Source organism: Paroedura picta, chromosome 4, assembly GCF_049243985.1.
Source record: "Paroedura picta isolate Pp20150507F chromosome 4, Ppicta_v3.0, whole genome shotgun sequence".
NCBI classification, from domain to species: Eukaryota; Metazoa; Chordata; class Lepidosauria; order Squamata; family Gekkonidae; genus Paroedura; species Paroedura picta.
Window position 1 is genome coordinate 34,919,896 of NC_135372.1, and position 21,723 is coordinate 34,941,618.

Here is a 21,723-nt window from a genome sequence, read left to right on the forward strand (position 1 = left end):
GTATAACAGTATAATAAAATAATATAACGATGGAACGGTGCAATACCACAACAGGTCCAGAGCGCTCTGGTGGAGTTCTGGGAGGAAGGGGGGAGATGGGGGGAGGGGGGAGCGGGGGCCCTTCATTCGCTGTTGGTTGTGCCTGGTCTCAACCAAATGCCTGGCGGAGGAGCTCCTTTTTGCAGGCCCTGCGGAACTGTTTAAGCTCTGTCAGGGCCCTGATCTCCTCCGGGAGCTCGTTCCACCAGGTGGGGGCCAGGACAGAGAATGCTCTGGCCCTGGTCGAGACCAGGCGGACTTCTTTAGGGCCAGGGACCATTAGCCGGTTGGTGGCGGTGGAGCACAGAGCTCTTTTAGGGGCATAGGCAGGGAGGTGGTCCCTCAGGTACACTGGACCCTGACCGTGAATGGCCTTGAAGGTAATTACCAGAACCTTTAGTCTGATGCCATAGAGTTTTGCCCAAAATCCTGAGTGTTGCCCCCCAACATACCAGCGTCCTTTCTGGGTGATGTCAACCCATTGCATTAACTTCCTGTTTTTCCCTTTGGGAGGTAATGGGGGGAGGGATGATGTGTATTTTGGCAGCAAGGGACCCACCCACACACTAGAACAGAGGACATGGCAATCCTATGCCGAGGGCATTGAACTGTGTTCTTCTCATTAGTAGATAATTGACTAGTTCCAATCTTAGACCTTGGCTCCAAGTCATTCTTAAAGTTAGAAAGTGAATAAGGCGATGGTTGCTATCCTTCATGATGGCTGGATAGTCACCCGTAGGACTAACTGCCTGTGTATGCAGGTGTGTGCTTAGTGCAGTGAACTCCTGGCTCTCAGGGAACAAGTCTAAAGTCTCGAGACTAAGGTTGCTGACTTGCAGAAACTAAGGCAATTTCCGCACATGAGTAAAAATAGCGTCATGCCCGCAAAATGGTGAAGCGCTAAATTTTATTGCGCCTCCCAGGCCTTCCTCGTCTTTTTTCTGTCTCACCTTTGTCTGCCTTGTTTTCACACATCTGATGCTGGAAATGGTGGAAGAGAACAGCGTGCCTTATAGGTATGGCGCTTCCGCCTGTCAATCAATTCAGGCAACCAATCCTTTTCTCCATATTTTGATGCAGTTTAAAGGTCCTCAAATGCCCATTAATTTTTTTTAATTCATACTTCTCTATTGCAATGCCTATGCATGGCATCATAAATGCATAGTGATTTTTGAATGCCACCCCTTATGGGATCATGAGTCCTTTGATACATTTAAAAATTAATATTGTTCCTGATTCAGGGGGAGAACACTTTCAAGAGGCATGCTTTGTGGTAAAGGTAAAGGTAAAGGTATGCCCTGTGCAAGCATCGAGTCATGTCTAACCCTTGGGGTGACGCCCTCCAGCGTTTTCATGGCAGACTCAATACGTGGTGGTTTGCCAGTGCCTTCCCCAGTCATTACCGTTTACCCCCCAGCAAGCTGGGTACTCATTTTACCAACCTCGGAAGGATGGAAGGCTGAGTCAACCTTAAGCCGGCTGCTGGGATCGAACTCCCAGCCTCATGGACATTGCTTCAGATAGCATTTCTGCTGCTTACCACTCTGCACCACAAGAGGCTCTGCTTAGTGTTACAGCTTTGAAAAAAATATTATTTTATTTCTGGCATCGCCTACACACGTGTCTGCCTATCTGTTGCTCCAGGCATTTTGCCATTTAAAAAAAGAAATTCCCATTCCTGGGAACAAGGGAGAGGGAGGTGAGTGTGAGGGTGGGATGAAGCAGCTGACTTGAGCATGTTTGAACCTCCATATCTTCCTTCTGCTGATTGCCTGCTGGTTGCTCTCCAGTAGCTAGCACTTTTTAGAAGAAGAATTGGTTCTTAGATGCCGCTTTTCTCTACCCAAAGGAGTCTCAAAGCAGTTTACAGTGGCCTTCCCTTTCTTCTCCCCACAACAGACACCCCGTGAGGTGGGTGAGGCTGAAAGAGCCCCGATGTTACTGCTGGCTCAGAACAGCTTTATCAGTGCTGTGGCAAGCCCAAGGTCACCCAGCCAGCTGCATGTCGGGGAGGAGCAGGGAATCAAACCCACCTCACCAGATTAGAAGTCTGCACTCCTAACCACTAGGGGAAAAGGCAAAACGTACCCGAGCAGAATGTGGCATGAGGTGCAGATAAAAAAAAAAAAACAATCCTGAGCTGAATGAACTTCAGAAGTCCAGTGCGTAATTGGCCCAGGTGACTGCCTTGCAGATGCTTCTAGGGCAGTGATTCTCAACCTGGGGCTCGGGACCCCTTTGGAGGTCGAATGACCATTTCACAAGGGGTAGCAGCAGGGCAAGCAGCTTGGCCGGGGGTGGGGAGTGCCATCCTTACAACAGATCGAGATAGAGCGTTCGTCTGTCTGGAGCAGTGGAAAAGAGAGAGATCGGCATGGTGGGGCAAGAGACAGAACTGAATTGAGAAACCCCGGGGGAAAAACAATTTATATACAATCATGAACAATGAATCTTCACGCCATTGGTCAGTTTGGGTTTAATTCTGTGAAAGAACACTTGCATAACTTTATGGTTGGGGGTCGCCACAACATGAGGAACTGTATTAAAGGGTCGCGGCACTAGGAAGGTTGAGAACCACTGTTCTAAGTGCAATCTGGAGGTGAAGACTGCCAGGTAGGCTTGAGCCCTCGTGGAGTATACAGTCACAGTGATCAAACAGTAGCACCCTGATTCGGTGCATACTGTCTTAATAGCTGAAACTATCCACCTAGACACCTTCTAAAACAAGATAAATATCTCTTTCCTAAATGCCTCCATTTTTATAAAGAGGAGAGCTCTCCTGACATCTAGTGTGTGTACTTTCTGATGCAGATGATGGGGAAGGGAAGAACGTCGATACGGAGATGTTCTGACCTAAATGAAATCTCATTCTATCTTAGGAATTCTAGCAGTGGCCTCTTTACCCACATGGGATTTTAGAAATGAGGGGTCACAGCAAAGAGCCCCTAATTCTCCTACCCTTCTGGCAGAAGAAACAGCCACCAGAAATGCCACCTTATATGAAAGAAAAGGCAGTTCAGAACAGGTCATTGGTTCAGATGGTTGATACCACGGATAACACATTGAGGAATGGGGTGTACAAAAGGTATGTGCGTATGTGTGTGTGTGTGTGTGTGTGTGTGTGTTAAGCCCTTGGACTCTGCAGCAGAGAAAACTGTGGTCCCATTAACTTTTCTATGAAATATTGAAATAACAGCCAAATGAACTCTAATAGATGGGGTCGTGAAGAAGAAGAAGAAAAAGAAGAAGAGTTTGTTCTTATATGCCGCTTTTCTCTACCCAAAGGAGTCTCAAAGTGGCTTACAGTCGCCTTCCCTTTCCTCTCCCCACAACAGACACCCTGTGAGGTGGGTGAGGCTGAGAGAGCCATGATATCACTGCTCAGTCAGAACAGCTTTCTCAGTGCTGGACAGAGGGGGGGGCACAGAATCGAACCCAGCATGCCAGATTAGAAGTCCGCACTCCTAACCACTACACCAAACTGGCCTCATCCTTCATGGTGGGAGGTTCTCAAGCATTTTATAAATATCACAGGTTATGGGATCAATTTTCTGTTCCTTTGGCCATGAAGAGAACTATCCCATTTATACCCATAGGACATTTTTTGTGACAGGTCTGCATGCTGTAACCATGACCTCTGACACCCTTCACAACCTTGGCTGTCGGGGCCTATCAACCATGCTATCGAGTGTAATGATCCGAGACTCGGTGGACTTGTCCTATGTGTAGCAGGTCTTTCTCTAGTGAGAGAGATTTGAATTGCCCCCTTACCAGGTGCCGAAGGAGTGGGAACCAACCTCTTCTCAGCCAGAAGCAGGTTGTTCAGTCTGCCTGAATTCCTTGTTAATGTTTTGCTGACACGAGAACAGAAAGAAAAACAGGGGGAAGCTAACCCAAAAAGAATGAAGAACCAAAAGGTTAAAGTCAGACAGTGAAGTTCTGTATCTAGACTGAAAACATAAATATAATCAATTATGCAAAAATGACACGTATTTATTACAAATTCGATCAACGCAAATGAAGGCCCATATAATAGCCTCAAATCAGAATAAAATCATACAATTATCTCAAACATTGGCCATTTCTCACCCTGACCAAATGCATTTCAGGAAAATCGGCCTTCTTGAGTGATCTAACAGCGTTGTTACACAATGCTTCTGATGTTACAGTAATGATAGTTATTTATTAAGCTTACAACAAGTTTTATAATCAATATCTGGGCCTAAGGCAGAGATACAATTCAGAGGCCACATATGAAATAACCTGGCCAGGTATGCGAGTCTTGAACGGTCATGTAGTTGTGTACCTTCCTCTTTAGACAGGGGACAAATGAAGGCAGAGGGAATCTGGAAAAATCTTACAGATGGGTTTTAAAATACAGAACCAGCCAAGGCTGTCATTATTTCCTGAAAGAACTCTTGGCCAGATAGGGAATACTCCAAGAGAAGATCAGTGTGTCTTCCCTGCCCCCCCCCTTACAAGATAATTCCCATGGTTGTTGCAACTCATGTTGTCAAAACAAGACAGTCTAGTGTGAGAGGGTATTATCCATAAACAGCAAACCCATTTCCAAGTTTGTTTGGGGCTTTTTAAGCCTTTGGTTATTTAGGTAGTTGGGCAGGGGGTGGGAGAAGGAGAAAGGGAAGCAAAATGTACAATCGGACAAGGTGGCAGAGATGCCCAGAGTCTTTGTAGGCCTTCAGAGAAAAACTCTTTCCCTTTGCCCCACCTAGACTCAGCCAAACATCCTGTGGAAACCAATCACATGTGTTGCTGTTATCATCATAGGCTACTAGTGGGCTATTTGTATAGTGGCCATGCATCTTTAATGATCCATTCTTCATAATTATACACTTACATGGATGAAGTCACAAAACTTGTGGGGGAATCCGACCTGCCCAATAGCTGAGGCAGCACCTCTAGGCCCAGCCACTCGTTCCGGAGCCTGCCTGAGAGCTCCTCTGAGCCTGTGTGGATGAGATGTGGAAACTATCTCTTGTCTATGTTCAAGGGAGCAATTCATGTGAAACTGGGAAGAATAAGGGCCATTCCGCACCCAATTAAAAAAAATTAGTCATACCCTTTGAAAACGCCATATTTTTGGCGTTTTGCACGACGTCGTAAACATCCAGCGTTACAGCAGCAAATCGACAGTTACATCCTCCATTTTAAAGTGCTTGCAGGGGAATCCACAAAACTGGATTCCTCCTGCCATATAGCGCTAGCAGGATGAGAGCAACCAGCAAGACACTCGCACAAAACACGTGCATTACCAAAGTGGCTGAAGTAGCGAGATCTCCAGCTCCAGTGCCCACCCTCGAGTTCGTCTCCCTCTCTCGACCCGGAACTGGGCTTTCTTTTTTAAAGAAAACTGCCTGGAGCAACGAATAAACACACAATCGCCCAGCCAGAGAACAAAATAAACTTTTCCCCACCAGTTTGCCCATAAAACATGCCTCTTCCCCACCAAAAACAAAACAAATCCCCCTCCCATTTTTTTTAAATCTTCAAGGCTCCAGATTGCAAGAGGGATTGCAGTGAAAGAAGCCCTATGAATCCATGAATAAATGCATATGTGTTAAAACAAATAAGTCTCATTTTTAAAAAATAGCGGCATCACGGTCCCTTCAAAAGAGGGAGAAAAGTGATTGGCCGCCTGTCTTGATTGACAGGCAGAAGAGAGAAGCGTGTCTAGCGTGTTCCCTTCTTCTGCCATTTCAAGCAGGCATGTGAAATGGCAGGAAGCGCTAGACGGCAGCAGAGAAGCCAGCAGGTGAGGAATTCCGGGAAACATGGTTTTTTAGCGTTACGCCATTGCGCTGGCGTAAACCTTTTATTTCTGTGCGAAATGGCCCTAACTATTGGGCTGAGGGGAGGTGATGCTTATGTGGTTGGATATTGTAAGCATTCACATGCCAAATGCTTACAATAGGCTTTCTCATCCAGGGGTTTCTGAAACCATGGGGTTACTTGATGGCCCTGGAAGGTTTCCTGAATGGTTAAGATTTCATTGATCTTTTATATATTTTTATGTTTGTTGGGTCGGCAAATCTGACAGCTGCAGGGCCTCAGTTCAATTGTTTTGTAATTGTTATTGTTATAAACCTCCTCAGACGGTCAGTCAACCACCATATATGGTCATGTTAACCTGCCCATCCCGCCCCCAATGGCCAATGATGAGCCTGGAGCGGGTGGGAAGGGGAGGGCCCCCAGGGGATCATGTACCCAGCTCTGCTTCCCAACCATATTCTATACAATCGCACCGTTAAGAAAGGCTGACTTACAACATGACGATATGCAGTGAAGTCTAGTTATCGCTTGTAAGCAGGGCTACTAGGGGCTACTAGCTCCAGGTTGGGAAATTCCTGAATATCTGAGGGTAGAGCCAGGGGAGGGCAATGGGGGTGACCGTCCAAGCAGCCCTTTTCTCTGAAGGAACTGATCTCTGTTGCATGGAGATCAGCTGGAATTCTGGGAGACCTGCAGGACCCACACGGAGGCCGGTAGCCCCAAGATATAAAACATAAAGCAGTAATTGCATCAGAATTGCACTACTGCAGTTCAAAGTGCTATTCCCAAAGAAGTGACTTATCTGCTCTTGGTTGCATTTTAACAGAGCTGCGACACACAGCTCGCCCAAGCCCCGAGATGCCCGTTCAAAGGTGGCATCGCCTTGCTCACGTGAAAGACAATCCCCGAGAGAGCAAGTCTATAAGGCACTGCAATAGAGATTGACAGAGGGCGCAGTATAGATTTACACAGGATAACTGCTAAAAGGCACAAAGATCAAAAAGATAAACTGGACAGGACAAGAAAATTAGGCATGACCTAATTCCCTCCCCCCCCCATCCCAAATACAGTCTTCAACTAGGGTTGCCAGCTCCGGGTTAGGAAATACCTGGCTATTTTGGGAGGGTAGCCTGAGAAGGGCCGGGTTTCGGGAGGGGAGAGGCTTCAGTGGGGTATATTGCCATAGCGTCCACCTTCTAAAGTCGCCCTTTCCTCCAGGGGATCTGATCTCTGTTGCGTGGAGAGCAGGTGTACAAGCAGGCTACCTCCAGGTACCCCCTGGAGGTTGGCAACCCTAGTCTTTAACAAAGGCGGCTCTTCGGCACCTAGAAAAGCATACAGACTATAGCAAAGACGGCCAAGGCCAAGCCAGCCATCTTGAAGGCAAAAGGCAGCAATCCATCTCCAGCGGAGATGTCGGTAGGCCTCGTCTTCAGGGGCTTAATGATCCGGTTGTGCTGGGTCAGGATAGCTTCTTCGGCTTTGGCCCATCGGCCCGGCCCTTGCAGACGGTACTGGTACGGTGTGCAGGGCCCGCGGAAAACCTCCCAGGCCAGTTTGGGGCTGCTGAGGAGCAGCGACCGGATGTGAGGCTTCACCCCAAACTGAGAGGCCAGCTCGTCCATGTACTCGATGTAATCCACCTGGATGGTGTGACGTTGGCTCCTCACATACCTGGAAGAAAGCAGAGGCAGAGGGTGGCTGAGCAGGGGAAACGTCAGCATGTAGGTGGGAGTGACACGTGGGAAGGTCTCGTTCTAGGGGAGTTTTCTCTATCAACTGTTAAAACTTCTCAGCGGAGGGAAAACAGGGCAACGATGCCTTGGGGGCCGTATCTTGGGTCCCCTGCTGAAATTTTTTCTCCAACGGGCATTTCCACCGTTTACCTCTCAGGTTTCACGTTTTCAGTGTTCGGCTTCTCTTTCTCCTTCTCTCACTCCAAGTTCTGTCTCCTCCAGCTCAAAGTTTGGCATCGGTCAGAGCACCAGTTTTGTATTTAGAACTAAGAGTAAAGTCCATTTTTAAAATGGGCCGTAGAAGGGCAGGAGGACGGGATGCGCTGCACTCTTCCACCCTTGCTCCTGCAGAGCATGGAGGGCCAGGTGGTGCGCTGTTGGCATTGTGTGAAAAACCATATGGGAATTAGGTCCCCCATAGGGAGGAACTGCCGGTGAGGGTTTCTGCCAGGAGAAAAACCCATACAAGTGACACAGTTATCCTGTGTCACTTGTGTGGGTTTTTCTCCTGGAAGAGGGGGAGCTCGGTCTGTTTAGCGTGGAGAGGAGATGACTGAGAGGGGGGATCTGATAACAATCTTCCAGTATTTAAAAGGCTGCTATATAGAGAATGGAGCAGAGTTGTTCTCTCTTGCCCCGGAGGGACGGACCAGAACCAATGGAATTAAATTAAACATCCGGAAGAAGTTCCTGACAGAGCAGTTTCTCAGTGGAACAGGCTTCCTCGGGAGGTGGTGGGTTCTCCATCTTTGGAGATTTTTAAACAGAGGATAGCCATCTGACGGTGAGGCTGATTCTGTGAAGGCTCAAGGGGGTGGGAGGTTACAGTGGATGAGTGATTGGGATGTGAGTGTCCTGCATAGTGCAGGGGGTTGGACTAGATGACCCAAGAGGTCCCTTCCAACTCTGTGATTCTATGATTCTAAGAGACATAGCAGTACATGTGACATTATAGTCCCTGCAATGTCCCTGTGCCTGAACTTCCCATCTATTTCCAGGCATGGGCCCCCCAACCCTATTAAGAAAATTTCACAGACCCTTTGCAGCTGTCCCTAGTAGGGTTTCTGGTTCTCGGTTGGAAAGGTCCTGGAGATTTGGGGGATGGAGCTGGGAGTGGCAGTATTTGGGGCAGGGAGGATTCTCATGAGGGTAGAATGCAAGGGAGCCCACTGGGAGGATCTTCATTAGGCCAAAAAGTAAATTCTTATTTTAGTAAAAGTTTCGTTTATTGAACCAAGCAAGAACTCTCATTCAAGGCATTGACAGAACTGGGGTTCGGGGTACAGATCTTTGCATATATTTCCCCTGGTGTTCCCCCACCCGTAGGAAGTCCCTACAAAAGGCAGGCTTTTTACAGCCATAACATTCTGATAAGGACCCAGACTCCAAGACACCAGGGAGAGAGATAGGGGATGGAAGGAAGAGAGGGATGGATTGCAGAGGGGGAGGGGAAAGCGCCATAAATCAAACATCAGCCGGCAAGCTACTAATTACTACAAGGCCAAACTCAGCCACCTAGCTACCCGCACCTAGTGTGGGTTCAGCCTGCTACGTACCGTTTTTCCATGGTTGTTTTCTTGGCTGCGATATCTGATAACATTTCACTTTCTGAAGGTAGCGTTTCAGACCCTGGGGAACACAAGCAAAGGTTACAGGACCTTTGGGGAGCGGCATGAAGGCAGATGGAAAAACTGGACTGTGGAGTCAGGGGCCTGCTCTGGAAAAACCCTGCTGCTAGTATGGTGTAATGCAGGGGGGCAACACTGTGGGTCCACAGATGTCCGTGGACTACAATTCCCATGAGCCTCCACCAGCAGCATACCATAAAGCCCATTGGGTGATCTTGGTCCACTCACACAGAGTTACTAGCACTCTCCAGGCACATTTCATATGTATGGGGCTATGGGGCTGGGATTCCCTTCACCTCTGAGTTACAGAGGGCTCTCTATGCCCGAGGTCACCTTTATTTCTGGAACCCATGGGAAGAACCCAAACACAGAAGGACCGAGGCTGCTCTGGTTTAAGTGCAGACCCCAATGCTACCAGTGGGTCGGCAGAAGTGAACTGAATACAGTTGGAAGAGGAAGAAGTGGGAACCTCTGCATGGGAGCTGCACGAAATCCAAGCCAAGCTCCTGTTCTTTCTCCATTTGCAGGCATTTAGCATGGGCACAGCCAGAGACGCAAGGGCTCTTGGTCCTCAGCTCTTAGTCCACGACTCCCAAGACAAAGGCCATATGTGAACCGAGGCCCACAGATCCAGGACTAGCCCAGGTTTTGGTGGACCGTGTAGCCCGCAAGGTTTTTTTAATACATTCATTTATTTAAAACTACATTTTTCTATAACCTTTATTATCATAGGTTATATTCTGTTGGTAGGGTTGTCGACCTGCAGGTAGTCGCTGGAGATGAGGGATTGGCCCAAACCAGGAAAATCTTCATTCGCTTCCTGGTTGGCGGATGAACCACAAACCAAATCATGAGCCAAGCAGAACTGGGAGGCTTGTTTACGAACAGAGCCGGTTCCTGTTCCGTGGCCCTGCAAAGCTCATGGAAAAGGACTGAAATCCCTTTCAACAGGATTTTCTGAAAGCCCGAAAAACAGGCTGTCCTGTGTAGTCTCTTTAAAGTTAAAGTGACTGCGGAACACTGCAACAAACAGCTGCATGGAAGGGGGAGCCACAGAGAGCAGAAAGCAGCAGTCGTTTAAATGGCACCGAGCCATTTAAATAAAATAGCAGAACAGTGAGGAGCTCCCTGCTTTCTGCTCTTCACAAACCATCACAAGATGCTACAAATTACTCCCCAAAAATTGTGGTCGTTCATCCTGGTTCTTCAGTTCGTGAATTTCAGTTTGCGAACCCTGAACAGGCCGAAATTCATGACTAACATAACTTGATTTGTGCCCGTCTCTAGTGGAGATCTCGTGGGATTACAAGTGATCTCCAAGCAATACACTTGGAGAAAACAGTTGCATCAGAAGGTTGTATCGGACCTAGCTGAGGTCCCTTCCCAAACTGCACCCTTTCCAGGCTCCACCCACAACATCCCCAACTATTTATCAACCTGGAGCAGGCTGTGTCTTTGTAAGTAAGCCACTTCTACCTCCAAAATAAATAAGGATAGAAATCAAGCAGATATCATGTCTTGCAAAGGCCCCTTTGCCATTATGGTTCTCGCCTAAAGTCAATACGATTCACAGAAGCCTATTCAGAAGAGGTATGAAAGAGCTTACCCTTAAACACACGGGTTGCCCAGCGGGCCTGCATTTCTGAAAGGGGCATGATGGCCCCAAGAGGCTGAACAAGGCCAATGATGGCCAGAGTTGGCTTCTCCAAGTGAGGTGGGAAGACAAATTTATACAGCTTGACATCGTTATTGGTTACTGGGAGGACGTTCCCAAGGAAGGGGAAAGAGAAGTTGTATCCCGTGGCAAAGACGATAAAATCAATGTCTTCTTCCTTTGAGCCGTCTTCAAAGATGGCAGCCCTTTCGGTTAATTCCCTGATGTTCGGTTTTACCTGAACTTTTCCCGAAATGATACGGTTTGGCAGCTCATCATTGACCGTTGGATGCTGGCTGAAAATCCTGCAGGACGTTAGAAATGCAAACACTCAGATTAAATGACAAAGCAGATTAAATGAATCAGCATCGATTGGGGTACTAGGCTTGTGCGATTCAGCCGCTTTGGCGGCAGTTCCCTCTGGGCGCAGCCAGTGCCGCGCCAGGGGGGGGAGGCGGCGCGGGCAGCAGCGCAACGGAGGGCACAACCATGTGGGCGCAGAGTTCCTGCGACACAACAGACACCCTGTGAGGTGGGTGAGGCTGAAAGAGCCCTGAGATTACTGCTCGGTCAGCTTTATCAGTGCTGTGGCAAGCCCAAGGTCACCCATTCAGCTGCATGTGGAGGAGTGCGGAATCAAACCCGGCTCGCCAGATTAGAAGTCCGCACTCCTAACCACTACAACAAGTGGGCTCTCTGAACCCTATGAGGAGGATAAGCCACAGGGGGGGGTGGAGGGACAGAGAACAATCTAGGGCAAATTTGCAGCAGAAAGGGAAAGGGTCAAGCTCTTCTTCTCCCATCTTACTCCTTGGCCCATTCTGCCAACGTTGGCTAATACACTTTCAATGCACTTTAGAAGTAGATTTTCCTCCTCTGCTAAAAATCACCACGCCTTTCCTGAGTGACTTTTCATGAAAAAGGGTTGCGTCAGAGTTTGAATTATGTTTCAAAAACGTCAAGTGCACTTAGACCCTGGAAATTCAACATTCGTGATGTCTATGGGGCTGTCACAAGGGCTTTCGATCAGATGTGCCCTGAAAGTACCTGGCTAGGAACTTAACTTCCAGGTGTGCAGGTCCCTTGGGCTCAGGACACATAGGTAAAACCCTCCCTTTTGCGCCCTTCTTGTTACTTGTCCTGTTGGACGAATTCACATCTGTTGATGACTCCAGTTTCCCCAATGGGACTAAGGGCAGCTCTCCAGGGTCAGGAAAAAGGAGCAGGGGGAAAGTTTATGTCCCAATCTGAATTGAGCTTGTGCACATATGGGAATTAGGTCCCCCGTAGGGAGGAACTGCCGGTCAGGAACTCCCAAACCACATCTGTCAAAAGGCCCCCAAGACTTTGTAATGTGTGAACTGGCTCTAAATGAAAGAACTCAGGCCGCGGCTGTATCACTGGCATCCTTGTCTGTCAAAGTAAAACAATGCATTGCTCTTTCGGCAAAACACACTGCTGTCTCCATACCTGTGCTGAGGCTTCAAGCCATAGTGGGAATGGTTAAACCTCTCATTCAGCTTTCTTTCTAGCAAAGTGTTTATTAGGTGTGGGCCCAAAAGCCTCTTCAAGAATATATGAAAGCGGGTGGAAAACACCACATCGCCTGGGTAGCCTTTGTCACCGACACGATTGAAGATCCATGCCCCTCGGCGAGTGCTGAGGAAGACCTGGGCAAGGGAGCAACGCAATTCTTTAAGCTACCGATCTCGACAGAAATCCTTGTTTTCAGGTATTCTTTTCCTACCCGACGTTTCCCCGGGAATCACAGAATCTGATATCAGCTCTCAGACAAAGGTCGGCATTAGCAAAGTTCAGCAGAATCAGATTGTTTGGAGAGGGGAATGCGATCTGTGCACGATGCGGTCATTTCTTTGAACCACTTTGCTGGAACTCAGTCCTCTGTATAAGATGGCCGGCTCAAGCATTGGGGAAGCTGCTGGGGCCCAGGGCTTCTGGCTGCCAAGAACCTCCTGCCCAGGAGTCTTCCCTGCCACCTGCTTGGGTGCCCTGCTGCCCATTTGGGAGCATGCCATAGCCCACATTCCCAGCCACAGGTGCCACCCTGCATCATCAAAATTGGCTATATTAGTGGCACCTGGATATCCCCCACTATGACGGTTGATCTCTAGGTGTCCAAGATCAGTTCCCCTGGATAAGATGGCTGGTTTTGAGGCTGGATTCGATGGCATCATGCCACGCTGGTGTCCCTATACCCAAACCCTGCCCTTCTTGGGCTCCTTCCCCCAAATCCCCTGGTATTTCCCAACCCAGAGCTGGCAACCCTATGTGCAGGTGAGTGCTGGCGACAGGAGGTCTGGCAAAAAGGCGAGGGAAGAAGGAAGGTGCAGGTGGGAGGAGGACCCCAGGCATCTCCTGCCGGGGGCCCCCAAAACCTAAAACCGGCCCTACCATCCTATATACAGCTGCTCAATACGGGAGAGAGGAGTACAGGGATTGCAGAGGGGAATACTTATTTGGGAAACCTCACCCAATGGTCCCATGCTGATGAGCTCGGGACATCTTGCTGACTTCATCCCAGGCACAACCATCAAATGCTGTTCCACAACTGCCCTATGTAACAACCAGAATATGTGTGTGGGGGAGAGGGGGAATCAAGGAGGATGCTGAAACAGGGTTCAAGTCCCGATCCAGCCGTGACACTTGCTGGGGGAACCCGGGCCAGCCACCTTCACATCTACCTCCTAGGACTGCTTTGAGGAACAATGCCTCCTACCTGGAGCTCCATAAAGGAAGGGCAGGATGACAACATGCTAGGTAGATGGGTAGGTCTGACCCGGACGGTCAGGCAGGAAGAGAGAAAACGGAGGCCTGAAGCTGAGCAGATCTGAACAGGGAGGGGGGCACTTTTCTTTTTCTTGTGGCAAATGGGAGAGTTTCGAGGGGTAGAAACTGGGGCTGGGGGGCGCGTACATCCCTGGACTCCCCTTCTACTCCGGGATACTTTTTAAGTAGGGCAATTTCCCCTGTTTTCCTTCTCTACAACTGAGCTCAGCTTTCTAAGGCTCCTGGAGGTCAATAAGGATGGTCAGTAATCGTTGAGACATTTGGCGGGGGGGGGGGTTCGTTTTATTTTTCGTCACAAATTACTTTCGTTTTTCTGTACCTGAGAAGTTCTCAGAGTACGTAGAAACCTCTCCTTTTTTGTGAGTGGTTCCATGCCACTAACCTGTTGATTGATGTGGGGCAACTGAGAAGGGATAATGCTTGCTATTTTATTTTGAGTTCCTTTCCTAGTAATTCTTAACACAGGAAGATCCTCTGGAACTACCAAAACAGCTGCCAAGCCCTGGCCTGGAAAATTCCTGGCTATTTCTGCAAAGGGCCTGTAGAGGGCACTCTGAGGGGATGCAGTGTCTCTCTAGGACTTCCATTTCTCCTAGAGTCTATGGTATACTATAGAGTGTGCCATCTCTAGCAGAACTGATCTCTGCAGTACGGAGATCAGTTTTGATTCTAAGAGAACTCCAGGCCCCACTGTAAGGGAGCCAGCCCTAATTACCACCCAAGCAAGGATATCCGCACTCTAAATCCCCATTTTTATTGTGTTTTTAATTGTTTTATGCTGTAAACTGCCCTGAGACCTAATTGGAGAATGGCAGTCTAAAAATTAAATAATGATAATGATAATGATAATGATAATATGATGGTGATAGTGATAATGATAATAGCCAGACCTGTTCTGCTGTGTGGCTGATCTCCACAGCAAGGTCGCCGCCTGAGTTCCCGATGCCAACCACGATGCCTCTCTTTCCTGTGAACTCAATAGGGTTCTTGTAATCACGGCTGTGAAAGTAGCGTCCTTGGAATTTTTCTATCCCTGTAAGCAAACACCCAAATTGTTAGAGTTCATGATATCGCTACCCATTTGTGATGGTCCATGTGGGAACGAATGACGTGTCCCTGAATACCATCGCTCCTATTAAAAAAGACTATCAAGATCTGGGGAGGAAGCTCAAGCAAATGGGGGCACAAGTGGTATTCTTTTCAATCTTGCCTGTCAAGGGAAGTGGAATGCGTCGGGAGAGGAAGATAATGGAGGTGAATCACTGGCTGCGTAGTTGGTGCCGGCAGGAGAGATTTGGTTTCTGGGACCATGGGATAGGCTTTCTTGAGGAAGGCCTACTAGCACCTGATGGACCTCACTTATCGAAGCTGGGGAAGAATGTGTTTGGCAGGAACCTGGGGAGATTCATCAGGAGAGCTTTAAACTGAAGCCACAAGGGGAAGGAGACGATCAACATAGGGAGTATAAGGAAGGAGACCGATCGGGGGCAGCCCAACCGGCAAGGCCAGCTCATAGGGAACCAAAAGTAAAAGGATTCAGATGCCTTTATACTAACGCCCGAAGCATGGGCAATAAGAAGGAAGAGCTGGAACTTCTCATGCTGATGGAAAGGTATGATCTAGTAGGCATCACAGAAACTTGGTGAAATGATTCTCATGACTGGAATGTAATGGTGGATGGATATGAACTGTTCAGAAAAAACAGAATAGATCAAAAAGGTGGAGGAGTGGCACTGTATGTGAGGTGAGGCCTTACCTGTCAGGAAATTCTAGTGAAGGAGAGCATATCTACAGTGGAAAGCATCTGGGTGAAAATAAGCAAGGGGAAAACAAACAGAGTGGTGGTTGGTGTCTGCTACCGACCGCCTGACCAACGAGAGGATGTGGATGCTGTACTTTGTGAGCAGCTTGAGAAAATATCCAAGCGGCAGGACCTTGTCATCATGGGTGACTTCAATTTTCCAGATGTGTGCTAGGAAACAATCTCTGCGAAGCGTCCTCAGTCGTGCAACTTTCTTACCTGCCTGGCTGACAATTTCATTTATCAAATGGTAGATGAACCCACAAGAGGTTCAGCCATACTGACCAACAGGCAAGAGTTGGTGGATGAGGTGAAGGAGGTGGGGACCCTAGGAGGAAGTGACCATGTCCTCATAGAATTCCTTTTGAGATGGGGAGCCAAGGAAGCTTGTAGCCAGACGCGGATGTTGGATTTTCGTGATGAGTGTCATACCATGGACGAGAATGCTGGAAGGGAAGGGAGCATGTGAAGGGTGGGCGCTACTCAAACAAGAGCTATTGCATGCTCAATCAATGACTATCCCAGAAAGACGAAAACACTGCAGGAGCTCTAAGAAGTCTGTTTGGATGAACAGAGAACTTCAAGAGGAACTAAGAAAGAAAAGGGAAATGTTCAGGAAATGGAGGGAAGGACCGAGCTCTAAAGAAGAGTACCTACAGGTTACTAGGCACTGTAGATCAATCATCAGAAAGGCCAAAGCTGAGAGTGAGCTAAGATTGGCCAGGGAAGCCCATCGTAACAAGAAAACATTTTTCAGTTGGGTGCGGATGGACAAACTCTAACGGAAGATGCAGAGAAAGCAGAAAGGCTTAGTGCCTATTTTACATCTGTTTTTTCCCACAGGTCAAAGGGTTTAGGCACATCTAGAGATGGCAGTAGCCAAAGGATAGTGTCTGGGTGGCAGGTTAACATGGATAGAGAGGTTGTCGAGAGGCATTTAGCTGCAGTGGATGAGTTCAAATCCCCTGGGCCAGATGAAATGCACCCGAGAGTGCTCAAAGAACTTTCCAGATAACTTGCACAACCCTTGTCCATCATCTTCGGGACCTCTTTAAGGACTGGAGATGTTCCGGAGGACTGGAAGAGAGCAAACATTATTCCAATCTTCAAAAAAGGGAGGAAGGATGACCCGGGAAACTACAGACCAGTGAGTCTGACATCTGTTGTGGGTAAGATAATGGAGCAGATATTAAAGGGAGCGATCTGGAGGACAATTTGGTGATCCAAGGAAGTCAGCATGGATTTGTCTCCAACAGGTCCTGTCAGACCAACCTGGTTTCCTTTTTTGACCAAGTAACAGGTTTGCTGGATCGTGGAAATTCGGTTGATGTCATTTACTTGGATTTTAGTACAGCTTTTGATAAGGTTCCCCATGATGTTCTGATGGACAAGTTGAAGGACTGCAATCTGGATTTTCAAATAGCTAGGTGGATAGGGAATTGGTTAGAGAACCGCATTCAAAGAGTTGTTGTCAACGGTGTTTCATCAGACTGGAGAGAGGTGAGTAGCGGGGTACCTCAGGGTTCGGTACTTTTTAACATATTTATTAATGATCTAGATGAGGGGGTGGAGGGACTACTCATCAAGTTTGCAGACGACACCAAATTGGGAGGACTGGCAAATACTCCGGAAGATAGAGACAGAGTTCAACGAGATCTGAACACAATGGGAAAATGGGAAAATGAGAACAAGATGCAATTTAATAAAGATAAGTGTAAAGTTCTGCATCTGGGTCAGAAAAATGAAAAGCATGCCTACTGGATGGGGGATACGCTTCTAGATAACACTATGTGTGAACGAGACCTTGGGGTACTTGTGGATTGTAAACTAAACATGAGCAGGCAGTGTGATGCAGCGATAAAAAAGGCGAATGCCATTTTGGGCTGTATCAACAGGGGCATCACATCAAAATCACAAGATGTCATAGTCCCAATATATACGGCACTGGTCAGACAACACCTGGAGTACTGTGTGCAGTTCTGGAGGCCTCACTTCAAGGACGTAGATAAAATTGAAAGGGTACAGAGGAGAGCGACAAAGATGATCTGGGACCAAGGGACCAAGCCCTATGAAGATAGGTTAAGGGACTTGGGAATGTTCAGCCTGGAGAAAGGAAGGTTGAGAGGGGACATGATAGCCCTCTTTAAGTATTTGAAAGGTTGTCACTTGGAGGAGGGCAGGATGCTGTTTCTGTTGGCTGCAGAGGAGAGGACACGCAGTAATGGGTTTAAACTACAAGTACAACAATATAGGCTAGATATCAGGAAAAAAATTTTCACAGTCAGAGTAGTTCAGCAGTGGAATAGGCTGCCTAAGGAGTTGGTGAACTCCCCCTCACTGGCAGTCTTCAAGCAAAGGTTGGATATACACTTTTCTTGGATGCTTTAGGATGCTTAGGGCTGATCCTGCGTTGAGCAAGGGGTTGGACTAGATGGCCTGTATGGCCCCTTCCAACTCTATGATTCTATGATTCTATCCTGGCCTCTCTCTAGCCGCCAGTCTTGGTATTTTAGTTGTCCTAAACTGGTTTTCTATGCTGACAGGGACTCCTGGGAATTGTAGTCCATGAACATCTGGAGGACCACAGGTTGACTACCCCTGTTTTAATGACTGTTGCACCAAGATGGAAGAGTGCAGCCTGTTGGAAATGGAAATGTCTTGGGAACAAAGAAGATGAAAAGACCCTGCAGGGGAGCAGCAAGAAGACAATTATGTCAGCATTTGCTCTCCTGTTGTCATTCCTTGTCTTGTTTCCTAACAAGTATGTTAATTCCTAAACAAACCTTTATCTACTCTTTAATCAGGTTGTGCAGTATTGCTGTGTTAATTACTCTCCTAATGGGGGTTATGGACCCAGATTAAGCACATCTCTGATTAAAGGTAGAAAGATTACCAGAGGCTCATGGCATGAGCAGGCAAGAACAAAAAAGCAAGGATGGCAACTTTGTTTGGGGTACAGCATGGTCACTTGATAAGATTATAAGCAATTATCTAACTTGGGGAGGATGACTGCAGAGTTGAGACAGGCTAATGAGACATTATCCAAGATGCCCGACCAGGACTTGATGACCTGGAAACGTAGAGAGGAGGAACTCAAAAGTTGAGCTGACAATAAAAATAATGTAAAACTTGTTGGTTGTTTATTATGGTGCACAATTAAAAACAGAATAAAAACTTCTTAAAAACTATACCGAACTAACAGCACATAGAACCAAGGCTGCATCTAATTCTTCATTGAGCAGCCAGCTTTATCTACAAAAGAAATTTTTCAATATTAAAATGAAAAACAGGGAGGGGGTAATTTACATCATCATCAAGGGGAGATGCTTGGATTGACTGAACAACTGAGGAGTTCAAGAAATGTACTTATTGATCAAAACATGATTGTGTTACTATTAATCTGTCTCTTACAGCAGTGGTCCCCAACCTGCGGGCCGCGGCCCGGCGCCGGGCCGCAAAGGCCATGGCGCCGGGCCGCGGCTCCCTCTCCCCGCCCCCCCCCCGCAGTAAAAAACTTCCCAGGCCGCAAGCTTGTGGCCCGGGAAGCTACTTACTGCGGGAGGGCGGGGAGAAGGAATCAGGGCCGGGCCGCGCCCGTGCAGGCCGCGCCCGCGCGGCCCGCGGGTGCGGCCCGATCCACGGGTGCGGCCCGCGGGCACGGCCGGGCGCGGCCCGAACCGCGGGCGCGGCCGGGCGTGGCTCGTGGGCGCGGCCCGATCCGCGGGCGCGGCCTGCGGGCGCGGCCCGATCCGTGGGTGCGGCCCGCAGGTGCGGGCCGGGCGCGGCCCGAAGCGTGGGCGTGCCGGTCCCCAGCCTAATAAAGGTTGGGGACCACTGTCTTACAGAGATTATAAATCAACTGGAGAAAACATACAGAGACAATTTGAAAAGTCTGATGAGGAACTTAAACCAAATTCTGATCTGGTATCTTTGAATGTAAATAAAGGTAGAATCATTTGTCATTTCTGTGGGAAGGCCACATTAAGAGGGATTGTTCTACTGCTAAGCAATGAAAAGCTTTTCCCGAGGTAAAGAAGGGAAATGGTGAAGAAGTTCCAGTTAGACTCAAGGAATAAATAAATGGACATTTAAGGAGCAACTATTATATTAACACAAGGAGCCACAAAAAAGTCATATTTGGTATCAGGACACTGCCTGCATGACCCACATGTGCTCATAAAAATTTCTTTGGAGAAAGACATTAATGGATATATTAAATGGAAGAAAGGATTGGCTCAAGAACTATAAAATGAAAACTCACTAGTGGAGAGAGCCAAAGACATCCCTGTTAAAGATTGCCTCTTTGTCCCAGAACTAGGAAATACTCTTATTTCTGTGGAAGAACTAACAAAGACAGGCATGATTATATCTTTTGTAGAAAAATGCTTTATCAGGCAGAGGTGAGAATTACTTGCAACTGGCAAAGTGCATCAGGATTTACATGCTCTTGACATGTACTTGCAGAAAGCAAACTTTACCAAACATTGATTCAGGTGGGTAGTCATGTTGGTCTGAAGCAGCAGAACAAAGTTTGAGTCCAGTTGAGTCCTTAAGCCCAACAATGTTCTATTCAAGGCATAAGCTTTCATGTGCATGCACACAAAGCATCAGAAGAAGTGTGCACATACATGGAAACTTATACCATCAATAAAAATTTGTTAGTCTTAGAAATGCCACTGGACTTGAACACAAGAATTGCTCCTGGCTGTAGCACAAACAGTTGAGACAGAGACAATTATGCAATTAGCCAACTTGAAAGTCCGAATTTAACTAAAAGATTGCAGATGAGGAAGCATGCTGTTGACGGAAAATACATGTATTGCATTCAAATGAAGCAGATGAGACCTAGCTTTCACAAAAGGCATGAGACAAGGCAGCTGTAGCAATCCTGCAAGCTGATACACAGTGATGTTTGTGGACCAATGAAAACTCAACCCCCTAGTGGGAATAAATATGTGCTGACTTTTGTTGATGATTTTTCACAATATACTGTCACCTACCTAATTAAAGTGAAATGTCAAGTGTTGGAAAACTTTAAACTATATGTGGCAATAATCAGTAACAGATTTCAAAGAAAGCCACTATCAATTTGCACTGATAATGGATGAGAATATGTAACGGCTGACAAGATGGCGGACGACTGACTTCTCTGGCATGAAGCCCTAAGATAAGCATATTTTTAAACTGCTTTTAACCTACTGTTTTATAAATAGACAACGGGGAGTGGGGTTTGTATATTTCTTTGCTCTAACTTAAAGAGTGAGGAGGGAGTGAGAGATGATAAGGCTGTGAGACTGATAATGAGAACAAAGAAACGCCCACGTTCCCTCTCAGAGGAGCTTGAAACTAATGTGGGGAAACAACTCAGAATAGACTGCTTTCTGGGAAACAATAATCCAGGAGACTTAATAAGCACTTTCCCCACATCAAACAGTTTTTCTGTCTTGAGTCCTAGGCAAGGAAAAGACCAAGAATGCTCTCGTCTGGGAAAGGAGCACGGAAGGGGAGAGACGACTCCTTCAGAGCCACTTACAACACCCGGAGAAATATTGAAGCTAACAAGTCCGATGGAAAAAACAAGTGACTTGGAACTGTTAGCCAAACAAACTACCTTAGTCTCAGAGACGTTGGTAAACTTGTATATAAAATTGGATCTGATAAATATAAATCTTGAGAAGGTTAAAACAATTCTGACCTCTCTCACTGAAAAAATGCTGATTCACTCCCCAGGAGAGTCAAAAGCAAGACTATCCACTCGGGACAGTAATTGCTCAGTAATGCTTAATAAAACATCAAAAACTACTAAAAAGGAAACTCACCTGGGAAAATGTATCTCTGAGCTGAAGCATTCTCCTGCTATACTTGGCAAGCAGAACAACAAAAATACTCGCAGCCTTCAACTAAGAAAGGTGGCCCTGCTCATTGGCAAATTAAGAGTAAACGCTGGCAGATGGGACAGCAGAGCAACTGTAGAACGCTCCCTTATCCAACTTTTGAACAACAATCGTGTTAAACAGGAGATTGTAAACATTCATTGGCTTCCAAGTAATGACTTCCTCAAGAGGCTAATCATCACTTTTACATCTAATAACTTCCCCTCTCTACTCTTGAGAAGGCGAGGGCATCTAAAGAACTTCCAAATCACTCCTACAAGGGTCTTTGCAGACAGTGAATGCCCCCCATTGTGTAAGCTGAAGGATCCTCAAAAACAACTAAGAGGCATGAACACAAGGCCTGCAGCACTGAAGACAGGAGAGAAGGAACTAT

The 21,723-nt window shown here is 47.3% G+C and overlaps 1 protein-coding gene across 6 annotated transcripts in view; it reads right to left on the minus strand.

Moving 5' to 3' along the window:
- Positions 1-4,011: 4,011 nt before the first annotated feature.
- The window catches only part of LOC143835138 (flavin-containing monooxygenase 5-like), a 69,670-nt gene continuing 51,958 nt past the window's right edge, over positions 4,012-21,723 (minus strand). For all 6 annotated transcript variants that reach the window (XM_077332325.1, XM_077332327.1, XM_077332323.1 and 3 more), the window contains 5 exons: positions 14,546-14,688; positions 12,318-12,517; positions 10,800-11,152; positions 9,122-9,194; positions 4,012-7,503 (listed from right to left, as the gene is read on the minus strand). In XM_077332325.1, the coding sequence (XP_077188440.1) occupies positions 7,155-7,503; positions 9,122-9,194; positions 10,800-11,152; positions 12,318-12,517; positions 14,546-14,688 (1,118 nt within the window). In that variant the 3' untranslated portion in view covers positions 4,012-7,154. The remainder of the gene's footprint in view (positions 7,504-9,121; positions 9,195-10,799; positions 11,153-12,317; positions 12,518-14,545; positions 14,689-21,723) is intronic.